The sequence below is a fragment of the Erpetoichthys calabaricus genome, chromosome 1 (assembly GCF_900747795.2).
Source record: "Erpetoichthys calabaricus chromosome 1, fErpCal1.3, whole genome shotgun sequence".
Classification (NCBI taxonomy): Eukaryota; Metazoa; Chordata; class Cladistia; order Polypteriformes; family Polypteridae; genus Erpetoichthys; species Erpetoichthys calabaricus.
Genome location: NC_041394.2, coordinates 12682236 through 12695774, shown reverse-complemented (window position 1 = coordinate 12695774; position 13539 = coordinate 12682236). Strand labels below are relative to the sequence as shown.

Below are 13539 nucleotides of genomic sequence, written 5' to 3'. Positions count from 1 at the left end.
AAAGCCGCTGCAGTAAAGGCCTGGCAGAGCATTAAAAAGGAGGAAATCCAACATCTGGTGATGTCCAGGAGTTCAGGACTTCAGGCTGTCATTGCCAGCAAAGGGTTTTCAACCAAGTATTAGAAATGAACATTTGATTTCCAGTTATTTCATTTGTCCAATTACTTTTGAGCCCCTGAAATGAAAGGATTGTGTTCAAAAGATACTTTAGTTGTCTCACATTTTTATGTAATCGTTTTGTTCACTCCACTAAAAGAAAGCACAAACACGATCTTTAAGAGTTGGGGAATCCATCCCCGTATACTGTAAGAACCGGTGTTTTGCAGTTATCTGGTCAGTCATGAAAAGTTAATACAGAAAATGAGTATAATCAGCGGACATTTTATGCTGTGGGGACGGAAATGGAAATGGAATGTTGGGAAGGGAGCCGCTGATATAGATGGGATGTGGTGACATCATCATCGGGGGACCAGAGGGAAGGAAGGAACCCGGAAGTGGCTTGTTCTGCTGGCTAGGGTTTTTGGGTGAATTCAAGGCGGAATTTTCTCATCTTACCTGTCGGAACAAAGAGAGACAAGTTAGTACACTGCCGTTGTCCCCTGATGTGCGATTCCACGCTGCTCGTTGGGTCTTTAAGCTGCTCCCTAAATGCTTGTGCATGACAATATATATATATATATATATATATATATATATATATATATATATATATATATATATATTTGCTTGGATTCAGTCAACAACATTCAAAACCACATTCATACATCGAGTACTGGTCAAAACTTTTAGAATCAGTTGTTCTGTAAATTTAATCAGTTCAGTTGAAATATAATGAATGACCTAAAATGATTAACAGGTAACCTATAAACTGCCAGAGGTTTAAATTTAAAATTTAGGTTATTAGAGACTGGAAAAAAGAGGATATTTGAGAATATTACAAATGGGCCTTCTTCAGGGAAGAACTAATAGGTTATATCCTACAGATGTTCTGTAGCAATGAAAGTAATTAAGCCTTACACGTTTAAGCAAACAATTTGCACTGGTGTCCTGACTTCTGTCGATTACTTAAAATCCATCTGTCTGTCTTAAAACAGAGTTGGAACACATTGTGTTACTACACCCTCTGAAGTGCTGCCTCAACAACAGTCCAGTCATAATGGCAAGAAAACAGCAATTAACAAATGAAATGAGACAGCACTATTAACCTTACAAGTGTAGGCCTTTTTTTTGGGAAATTGAAAAGTGTCAGTGAGTCCAGTGGTGTCCTACGCAATCCAAAGGCAACTGGAAACTGGAAGAAACTCTGATAGGAAGAGATCTGGCAGAGCCAAAGTCACCAACCAATCAGAAGACAAGATCACCAGCTTGTGTGATCACAGGAGCCTCACAGCACAAGAGCTTCAAGCAGAGCTTAACAGTGCAGGTTGATAAAAAGCAAGATATCAGTTTGGACTGTGAAGAGGAGACTCTGTGCTGCAGGGTTTAAAGGGCGAGTGTCAGGAAGAAAGCCATTCCTTAATGGACAACTGAGGGCCTTGTAATACCAACTGTGGGCAACTGCAGACTGCAAGAAAGTCTTATGGATTGATGAATCCAAATTTGAAATCTTCAGTTCATCACTGATGCAGGGTATTTGTACGCCGTCAAGTTGGTGATGGTGATAGTTCCACAGTATGTGACACCAACTGTCAAACATGAAGGAGTCTGGGGTTCTTATACTGGAGGCAGAGGTGGTGACTTGCCCAGAATGACTGGCATTCTGAATTTAAAAGGCTACCACAGCATTTTGCAGCACCACATAATACCTTCTGGTATGCGTCTAATTGGTCAGGGACTCATCCAACAGCAACACAATGATCCAAATCATACCTCCATGCTATGTCAGAATTACATTAAAAGAAAAGAACAAGATGGTACACTTCAAAACATGGACTGGCCAGTGCAGTCTCCATACTTGAACCCCACTGAGTTAGTTTGAGATGTACTGAACAGAAGGATGAAAGGAAAGCAACCTACAAGTGCACCACATTTGTGGGAACTTCTGCAACAGTGCCTGGAAGATCTTTCTGACCAGTATTTGATTTTCCTTTTTTCACAAACGTGCGAATAGGGGACAGTTTAAGGGCTCAGATAATTGTACTATTCCTCCGGAAAGCCAGAGGACGCTGTCGACTAATGCCTTTTCTGTTCCTCTCTCTGCAGACCACAAGATTGACAACCACAACCATAGACATATAGATAGACCCCATTATTCACTGTTTTTCCCAGTCGACACGATATGTCAGCGCATACGCCATATTGCGAGTGGCAAAAGTGCCATTTAAACTAATACGGGTAAATGTGGAAATCGGATTTTCTGATGAAAAAACAATAACGTTTAAAACAGTATCGTTTACATACAACAGATTTTGGTGAATCGTTTAAATGCAATTATTTATATCCATTTATACACTAATAATGACAATTATTAAATAATAATAATAATAATAATTATTATTATTAAATAATTCCTCCCATATAAGTAACATTTCTCGGACTGCCTTGTTCCATCTCCAAAACATTTCTAGACTTTGTCCTGTTCTTATGCAACACAGTACTGAAGTATTGGTCAATGCCCGAGTCACCTCACGTATAGATTACTGTAATGCTATTCTATCTGGCATCCCACAAAAACTTATCCATCGCTTACAACTTCTTCAAAATTCTGCTGCCAGGATAAAAACCTGCTGTTCTAAATCCACTGAACATATTACACCAACTCTCTCCCAACTTCACTGGCTCCCTGTTAACTACCGAATACAGTACTAAATACCGCTCTTAACATTTCAAGTTCTCCACAGCCTACCTCACTGATCTCCTCCAGACTTCCACTCCTCTCGCTCACTCAGATCCTCATCTGCAGCTCTACTTTCTGTACCGCACATCAGACTCTGTTCTATGGGAGATCGAGTGTCTCTCATTGTGCTCCTCAACTGTGGAATTCTCTTCCCTCTCAAATATGTCAGCTCGATTCAATAACACATTTTAAAACTACCTTCAAAACTTATCTTTTCAAACTGGCATACCAATTGTGAATTTTGCACTGTTACTGCCAGTTATCTTTGTTTGTCTTTCTTTTAACAGTGAAATGAAACACTCAATGACAAAAATAACCAATTTTATTGTATACAAATTGGCTTAATAATTTCTGAAACATTTCACTCATTCCTCTCTCGATCTCTCTCTCTCACACACATACACACATAATGTGGTGACTTAAATATATACAGGATAAGATCTAAAATCCATGAAACAGAACTGTCTTCCATAGCTTTTTCCATGTGTTGCAACTCTGTAATGTGAGAGTATTCAGTCTGGCAATATGGTGCAGCCTTAGTTTGTGGAAGACAGACAGAACTAAACACATGAGTATAAAATGATGGTTGTCAATTTCAAACTGTGTTTCCTTAATGTGCTCCTTGAGAAAAAACACATCATCTGAACCAATTTCAGCCTGAACACACTGATTGATCAAAGATACACTGACAGCTTGTCCTAATGTCGACTGTCAGATAACACACTCAGCTACTTTGACCACCTTGACTGGACCCTCAGAAGGAATCATCAGACCTCCTTTGTTTTATAATGTGAGCGAGTGGTAGCTTTGATCATATGATGCCAGTACATCATCCGTTACCAAACTAGCACGGCACACATCAGAGGACAGCTTTCTCAAAATCCCATCTAAGGACTACCTTCCACTGCTTCCTGTGGTGGATTTCTCTGGGAAAGTTTGAGAAATGTTAACAGCTAACAACAATCTACATAGTTAGTGACTAAATACGTTTAGCCAAAACGTTGTTTGGAGGCTCACTTGAGCACATAAATGCATAGCTTTGCTAGTTTAGCCCAGCGTAGCTAAAGTTAAGGTTATAAAATGGGATTTTCTAATGGCCAAATATAACCAAAACAATTGTTCAGCTTTACCTATGAAATGTAATCCCCCGGGATCTGGTTTGAAGAGTACAGCGGTTTGTACAATCCCAAGCAACACATGCGTGAGGCATCTTTATCTATTACTTCACTCCACGACAGTGCCACTCGCAATATGGCGGCGACATTGACGTACGATGCTGCTGGTCTTGTGGCGTCTAGTAATTCTATGTCTATGACCACGACACCTCTGACATCACTTCCGGTTACTGCCCGCCTCTTCCTACCCAGGACCTTTATCTGCAGAAGCAACACCATTTTGAATCAGTCTTATGGAGACTTGCATTGTTTCAATGTTTTTTTTTCTTTCCTAGTGCGCTGTTCCATGCATTTTATTTGAATATATGGGATTGGTCCTTGTGGTGCCCCAAAGATTTATAATCTCTGTTTGTCTCTTTATTGCAACATATAGAATGTGTCTGTTTGGCTGTTATATCAGCAAAAAGTGGCTACTTTGATGAATCAAAAATCTGAATGACATTTTGTGCTCTTACTGATTCCTTGACTTATTTTATTTTATTTGCCATTGTTTATTTGTTCTATGCCTTGATTTTATGAAACATCCATCCATCCATTATCCAACAAGCCAAATCCTAACGACAGGGTCACGGGGGTCTGCTAGAGCCAATCCCAGCCAATACAGGGCGCAAGGCAGGAAACAAACCCTGGGCAGGACGCCAGCCCACGGCAGTTTATTAAACATTAAGGTGCATTTCCACAAAAACAGAGGTGTTCTAAAATTTTTGTCCGGTAATTAACAAAATATAAATTGATAACATATTTATATATGTAATAAAATAGAACTTAATAATACTTACTTTATATCAACAAAATTAGTATAAAACTATTTCTGCTTCTATTTGTTTTAAATTTTGGCAGCAAGTATCGCCTTGCAGAAGCTAAAGTTTTTTAAACATCTGTTCAAGCAGTGTGTCTAGTCTTTTACAGTCTTCTTTATTTTTCTTTTTGCTCTTAAAAATTAAAAAGTACATGCCAAAGGTCACGGTCAGATAACACAAAGAGGACAACAGTCAGTCATCTTCCAACCTGCTATATCCTAACACAGGGTCACCTGGAGCCAATCCCAGCCAGCACAGGGCACAAGACAGGAACAAACCCCCCCCCCCCCCCCCCCCCCCTACACAAACACCAAGCACAGACTACGGACAATTTAAGATTACCAACGCACCTAACCTACATGTCTTTGGACTGTGGGAGGAAACCGGAGCGCCCGGAGGAAACCCACGCAGGGAGGACCCGGGAAACGAACCACTGCACCACCGTGCTATCCCAGTGACAACATCATCTGCATAAAGCAACACCTCTGCCCATAGCCCCCCAACTGGATACCCTCACATCCTTATCTGTGTATTGATATCCTGGCCATGAAAAATACAAAACAGGAGCAGTGACAAGATACAGCCTTGATGCAGTCCAGCACTTAGGTTTGGCATTTCTACAATGAGCACAAAATATAGAAACTGGGAAACATCAATAAGGGGATGAGTCCGATTCAAAGCAGAAGTTGTTTGGAACAGAAACCTGCAGCCACATTGGGGACTGCAGAGTGGAGCCGAGAAGTGCTAGAGTTAAATTACTGGAGTCTGCTGAGAATGCAATCAGCAGCACAGAGCGACCTCTAGGGCTCATGCCTGGTAGTACACAAAATGTCTTTTTGTGCTTCATGCTGCAGCTGACAACTAATAATAATAATAATACATTTATATAGTGCCTATCCCATGCTCAAGGCACTTACAGAATATAATAAAGAACGGCAGCGTATACAGTATATAGCATTGTACAAACCAGATAAATAAATAAAAAAGATTAAGACAGTGAATTCTGAAAAAAAAAAAGAAACAAACAACATAATTGATGGTCTCGCACACACAGGTTACATGAGCATCTTGACAGAGAAGTAAACTGAGAGAAGGGTAATAAAGTCAAGTAGAGCTAAAAGCCTTCCTGAACAGATGAGTTTTGAGTTGTTTTTTAAAACTATTCATGGAGTCAGCTGATCCAATTAAAGTCGGTAGGTCATTCCAGAGTCTGGGCGCTATACAGCTGAAGGCCCTGCTGTCACCCATGGAGTGTAGATTAGTGAGGGGCACAACAAGATTACCAGAATCAGATGACCTTAGTGGGCAGGCAGGCACATAGTGATGGAGAAGGTCACTGATGTAGTTTGGCGCAAGGTTATTTAAGGCTTTGTAGGTTATTAGTAGGATTTTATATTCAATTCTGTAAGACACGAGGGAGCCAGTGAAGGTGAAGCAGGATGGGTGTGATGTGCTCACTGCTGCTGGTTCATGTAAGGACTCTTTCAGCTGAGTTTTGAATAAGCTGGAGCTGTGATATAAGATTAGAAGGGGCACCTGCCAGTAGGGAATTACAATAATCGATGCGGGATGTGATAAAAGCATGGACAAGTTTCTCAGCGTTAGAAAAGGAGAGGAAGGAGCGAACATGGGATATGTTATGGAGGTGAAAGTAAGAAAGTTTCTTAATGTGATTTATAAGAGAGGGAATAATCAAAAATGACACCAAGATTTTTTACAGTAGAGGCAGGTCTGATGAGATCACTGCCAAGATGGACTGGGAAGGAGCTCATTTTATTAAGTTGCATTTTAGTCCCAATTTGCAGGAGTTCAGTTTTATTGTAATTTAACTTTAAAGAGTTCTGCTCCATCCAGGTTTTAATTTCACTAAGGCAGGTTGTGAGCTGAGAAAGCTCTGATGAAGTTCCACTTTTAACATTGAAGTAGAGTTGAGTATCATCTGCATAAAAATGATAACCCAGTCCATAGCTACAGATAATATGGCCAAGGGGAAGCATATAAATACAGAAAAGCAGAGGGCCGAGGACAGAGCCTTGAGGGACTCCTTGTGTGACTGGCGCTGAGCTGGATCTGCTGTTGCCAAGACTAACAAACTCTTGCCTATCAGTCAGATAGGACTTGAACCACTGGAGGGCAGTGCCAGAGATACCCAGCATGTTCTCCATTCTGGACAGTAGGATGTCATGTCTGACCTGAGTGTCAAATGCTGCACTGAGGTCTAACAGAATTAATATGCTGGTTTGTCCAGAGTCTGTTGCCATAAGCAAATCATTGGTTACCCGTAGCAGAGCAGTTTCACAGCTGTGCCGCGCCCTGAAACCAGACTGAAAGGGTTCCATCAAGTTATTAGAGGTTAGGTAATTGGTGAGTTGGGAAGCTGCAACACGCTCAAGAACTTTTGACAGGAAAGGTAAGTGGGAAATAGGCCAGAAATTGTTAAGATTGTCAGCATCAAGGCCAGACCAACTGTGCTGTGAGGAGGAATATTTTAGAAAATAATAATAATAATAATAATAAAAATAATAATAAATGCTCAAATAAATAAATGCATGGTGAAATGTGACAAAAACTAAATACTAATAAACTGATATGTGAGCTTAAATAAATGTCTCATGAAATATGCTTTTTTTGCTCATTTATTTACAGATGTAAGAAAAAGTAAGCGAAGCCCGTGGAACTCTCTGGATTCCTGCATAATTCCTAATAAAATTCTAAGTCACAACTCCAGACAAATATAATCTGACTAAACGAATAACAGACAGACAGTTGCACTTGTCATGTCTTTATTGAGCACATACAGTGCATCCGGAAAGTATTCACAGCGCATCACTTTTTCCACATTTTGTTATGTTACAGCCTTATTCCAAAATGGATTAAATTCATTTTTTTCCTCAGAATTCTACACACAACACCCCATAATGACAACGTGAAAAAAAGTTTACTTGAGGTTTTTGCAAATTTACTAAAAATAAAAAAACTGCTCAATACTTTGTCGATGAACCTTTGGCAGCAATTCCAGCCTCAAGTCTTTTTGAATATGATGCCACAAGCTTGGCACACCTTTCCTTGGCCAGTTTCGCCCATTCCTCTTTGCAGCACCTCTCAAGCTCCATCAGGTTGGATGGGAAGCGTCGGTGCACAGCCATTTTAAGATCTCTTCAGAGATGTTCAATCTGATTCAAGTCTGGGCTCTGGCTGGGCCACTCAAGGACATTCACAGAGTTGTCCTGAAGCCACTCCTTTGATATCTTGGCTGTGTGCTTAGGGTCGTTGTCCTGCTGAAAGATGAACCGTCGCCCCAGTCTGAGGTCAAGAGCGCTCTGGAGCAGGTTTTCATCCAGGATGTCTCTGTACATTGCTGCAGTCCTCTTTCCCTTTATTCTGACTAGTCTCCCAGTCCCTGCTGAAAAACATCCCCACAGCATGATGCTGCCACCACCATGCTTCACTGTAGGGATGGTATTGGCCTGGTGATGAGCGGTGCCTGGTTTCCTCCAAACGTGACGCCTGGCATTCACACCAAAGAGTTCAATCTTTGTCTCATCAGACCAGAGAATTTTCTTTCTCATGGTCTGAGAGTCCTTCAGGTGCCTTTTGGCAAACTCCAAGCGGACTGCCATGTGCCTTTTACTAAGGACTGGCTTCCGTCTGGCCACTCTACCATACAGGCCTGATTGGTGGATAGCTGCAGAGATGGTTGTCCTTCTGGAAGGTTCTCCTCTCTCCACAGAGGACCTCTGGAGCTCTGACAGAGTGACCATCGGGTTCTTGATCACCTCCCTGACTAAGGCCCTTCTCCCCCGATCGCTCCGTTTAGATGGCCGGCCAGCTCTAGGAAGAGTCCTGGTGGTTTTGAACTTCTTCCACTTATGGATGATGGAGGCCACTGTGCTCATTGGGACTTCAAAGCAGCAGAAATTTTTCTGTAACCTTCCCCAGATTTGTGCCTCGAGACAATCCTGTCTCGGAGGTCTACAGACAATTCCTTTGACTTCATGCTTGGTTTGTGCTCTGACATGAACTGTCAACTGTGGGACCTTATATAGACAGGTGTGTGCCTTTCCAAATCATGTCCAGTCAACTGAATTTACCACAGGTGGACTCCAATGAAGCTGCAGAAACATCTCAAGGATGATCAGGGGAAACAGGAGGCACCTGAGCTCAATTTTGAGCTTCATGGCAAAGGCTGTGAATCCTTATGTACATGGGATTTCTCAATTTTTTTATTTTTAATAAATTTGCAAAAACCTCAAATAAACTTTTTTCACGTTGTCATTATGGGGTGTTGTGTGTAGAATTCCGAGGAAAAAAATGAATTTAATCCATTTTGGAATAAGGCTGTAACATAACAAAATGTGGAAAAAGTGATGCGCTGGGAATACTTTCTGGATGCACTGTAGATAGATAGAAAATAATTCTTTGCATTTATATAGTGCTTTTTTCACTACTTAAAGCGCTCAGCAATTGCAGGTTAAGGGCCTTGTTCAAGGGCCCAACAGAGCAGAGTCCCATTTTGGCATTTACGGGATTTGAACCGACAACCTTCCGATTGCCAGTGCAGATCCCTAGCCTCAGATAGATAGATAGATAGATAGATAGATAGATAGATAGATAGATAGATAGATAGATAGATAGATAGATAGAGTGAAAGGCACTATAGATAGATAGATAGATAGATAGATAGATAGATAGATAGATAGATAGATAGATGGAGACCAGACATCCCGGTTTGACTCGATCAGTCACGATTTCAGACAAAGTGTCCTGGTTAGGTTGACCCCATGTCCTCTTTTTCCCAGGACAGTCTCATTTTTATGTATTGTCTTCCATTATATATCTACCATCCTGCAAATGTCCAATTTTGTCCCGTCTTTAGGTGGACAAAATGCAAAGGAGGGATGAACTTAGATTTAATGTGCATTTTTACAAAGAAGTGTTATACTCCATGGGGGAATCTCAAGGGTCTTCGGTTTTAATTTTTACCATAACCCTAGTACACTCATTAGATTAACAAGTTGTGTCCCATTTTGAACCCATGACAATCTGGTCAGCCAATACACAAGTTAAAATTTGATCACCATATATAGATAGATAGATAGAAGCTGTATTAATCTCAGAGGAAATTGAAGAGTTAATAACAGCAGAAATAAAAATGTAGAAAACATTCAGGGGAGTTTGAGGATTGTGTCAGCACTGTTATGCTCAATGGACTGAGTTCATTGCAGTTTTGCCAGTAGGGGGGACGTGACGGACTGAATAAGATATCTATCTATCTATCTATCTATCTATCTATCTATCTATCTATCTATCTATCTATCTATCTATCTATCTATCTATCTATCTATCTATCTATCTATCTATCTATCTATCTATCTATCTATCTATAGTGCCTTTCACTCTATCTATCTATCTATCTATCTATCTATCTATCTATCTATCTATCTATCTATCTATCTATCTATCTATCTATCTATCTATCTATCTATCTATCTATCAGGCACAGCATCCTATAATTAGCCATGAAAAGAGATATTACTTATGGACTGGAAATTCTGAAACTGACTGTAAATGGATGCAATGAGAAATATAAAATTTTCTGTTAGAGTTCCTCGTCTACAGCTGGACTCTGTTACGGGAAAACGGCACTTACAACCTCAACAAAGCCTATCTGAGCCTAAATGTCACCAAAACTTCATTTCCCTACATGCTTTGCGCAGAAATACACTTCCGTGGGCTGTTCGTCTAGCCGCGCGACGGAAGTTAAATGTACTACGTTTCCCATGAAGCAATAGTACAGCCGCCTGACTGGGGTTCAGTTTTAAATTTCCTGTCAGGTGGTGTTGCAGGGTTTCCGATAGAGAGGGAGAGTAAATTAATACATGTATGAATAGTAAATTAGGTCGTTATTTCGACCACATTTTCTTAATTGCCCCGTCTAGTGGATAAACAGAATTCTACTTAACAATGGTAAGTAATGACAACTCCCAGGTTGTTTATCTGTTTCTTTCCTCGTATAAATGAACGGGCGTGGATGCAGCATTTTTCGTCAGGGCGACAACAATTTCTGTAAGAAACCATTAAAACTGCTTATGTCATTTTCTGTGGAACTGCTTTTTTGAGTTGTTTTCGAGACGGGGTAGATTTTACGATGTGTACAGTAGGTCCGCCGCATGATTGATTGGGCTTCTCCGGGCAGCATCGGCGCACCGTACAGCGGCTGAGCCGCCGCGACCGCACAGTTGGCGAGCCAACACCGAGAAACTGCCGAACGTCTAGTCCAGTTTTATTGCCCTGATTTAGTTAATCGCTAATCGGTTGAGTTCATTTCTAGTGCACTGGTAGTTTTAAAGTGCAAATTACCAAGTTGTTTATTTGTAAAGTCGTTCATTTTTATGTATTGAAAAACAACCTTGAAGGCATATTTACAGCATACTTGTCACTGCCGATCATCAGCCCTTAAAAGCAGAAGTTTATGAGAATTACTTTTATTCGCCAGTTCTTAATGTATAGGAATTTAACTTGGTATCCTTGGAGTTGGTTAAAACAGAACACAACATCACATACAGATTACATAACAAAAGTTAAACAACATACCTTATAGAGAAGAATAGTGCAGTTATAAAGGAGATATGAAAACGTGTGCGTCTATAGGGTGTAAGTACAGTCCCACACATACATGTAGTTATGCTGTACATATGTTGTCATGATACCAAAATTTCATACAGATATACTAAGAAAAGTATTGAAATTGAGTCCAACTTTTGATACCCAATACTGAATATAACTCAAAATGAATTTATGTTATGAATGTATTCTGTATGCACTAAATTCTTTACCTTGGTGAAATCAAATGATGAGATATTTTTGTCATTAAAACACAGTAATAATTAAGTACAATTTAACTAGCCTTGGCTTTTACCTTCGTGAGCATTGTGGCCCATCACAAAACTACAGTTACCATCCATCAGCGGTCACAATTTTTTATAGGCTGATTTGAAATTTGAGCTTGTTTCTCCAACTGTATGAGGAAACTGCAGCAAAAACAGATAAAAAAAAAAAATTCATCAAACCACAATTATTACTGTGCTGGACCCCAAACTGTTTTATTCATGTAAACCCCTCTGTGAAGCAGCTGCTAAAGCCAGCAAAATCTGATCAACTTTTACTTTTGTCGGCATCCCACAGTTCAATTTCTCCTATAACACAATGGGTGAATGAGCACATGGATGAGCAGCACCAAGTGTTTTTCCATTACAGCAGTGAATAGTTATAGTGATTAAAGGATTTAGAGAAAACATATGACAGGGTGCCTCAAGAGGAGTTGTGGTATTGTATGAGGAAGTCGGGAGTGGCAGAGAAGTGTGTAATAGTGGCACAGAATATGTACGAGGGGAGTGTGACAGTGGTGAGGTCTGCGGTAGGAGTGACGGATGTGTTCAATGTGGAGGTGGGATTACATCAGGGTTCGGCTCTGCTCTGATTTGCAATGGTGATGGACAGGTTGACAGATGAGATTAGACAGGAGTCCCCGTGGACTATGATGTTTGCTGATGACATTGTGATCTGTAGCGATAGTAGGGAGCAGGTTGAGGAGACCCTGGAGAGTGGAGATCTGCTCTGGAGAGGAGAGGAATGAAGGTCAGTAGGAACAAGACAGAATACATGTGTGTAAATGAAAGGGAGGTCAGTGGAATGGTGAGGATGCAGGGAGTAGAGCTGGCGAAGTTTGAGCGAAGTGGAGATGAGTTTAAATACTTGGGATCAACAGTACAGAGTAATGGGGATTGAGGAAGAGAAGTGAAAAAGAGAGTGCAGGCAGGGTGGAGAAGAGTGTCGAGAGTAATTTGTGACAGACGCTTATCAGCAAAAGTGAAAGGGAAGGTCTACAGGACGGTAGTGAGACCAGCTGTGTTATATGGGCTGGAGACGGTGGCACTGATCAGAAAGCAGGAGACACAGCTGAAGGTACCAGAGTTAAAGATGCTAAGATTGGCATTGGGTGTGATGGGGATGGACAGGATTAGAAATGAGGACATTAGAGGGTCTGCTCAAGTTGGACTGTTGGGAGACAAAGTTAGAAAGGCGAGATTGCGTTGGTTTGGACATGTGCAGTGGAGAGATGCTGGGTATTTTGGGAGAAAGGTGCTAAGGATAGAGCTGCCAGGGAAGAGGAAAAGAGGAAAGCCTAAGAGAATTGTTTATGAATGAGGTGAGAGAGGACATGCAGGTGATGGGGGTGACAGAACAAGATGTAGAGGACAGAAAGATATGGAAGAAGATGATCTGCTGTGGCCACCTCTAACACGAGCAGCCAAAAGAAGAAATAAATGTGATTAAACATAATTGTAAAATGTCATTTAATAAAAGATTGTGACGTGCTACAGTAGCACACTTCGAGGCACTGATGGTGTTGTAGTGCTAAGGTGTGTGTGTCCAGAATGACACTGTCCAGCTGGTAAAAGTAATTGCAGACCCCTGTTTTAATATGCTAAAAGATCGACTGCTTACAAAAAAAAATAACGTGTAGAAAATCGGCCAATGTCACATTCCTATTTCAAATGTATCAATTTACAGGCTTATGCTGATTATGTTTATGAAATTTAGAAATAAGATACAATAAGAAACAGGGCTGCTACTCTAGCTGTGCCCATTGCCCCACTATCGTAATGAAGGCTGTAGACTCCCATGAAAGTTTATATTAAGACATTATTTAAAGTGTTACAATCGA

General features: G+C 40.7%; 1 protein-coding gene across 4 annotated transcripts in view; it reads left to right on the top strand.

The window, feature by feature from the left end:
• ap2s1 (adaptor related protein complex 2 subunit sigma 1) overlaps nt 1–13539 on the top strand; it is a 372915-nt gene that overhangs the window by 82296 nt on the left and 277080 nt on the right. For 3 of the 4 annotated variants that reach the window (XR_007936346.1, XR_007936348.1, XM_051934442.1), the window contains exon 1: nt 10628–10778. The exons of the other annotated variant lie outside the window; for it this stretch is intronic. Coding sequence is in view for 1 of the 3 variants with exons in the window: in XM_051934442.1 (XP_051790402.1) it covers nt 10776–10778 (3 nt within the window). In the remaining 2 variants the exon portion in view is untranslated. Of the gene's footprint in view, nt 1–10627; nt 10779–13539 lie in introns of those variants that run through there. 4 annotated transcript variants of the gene reach the window in all.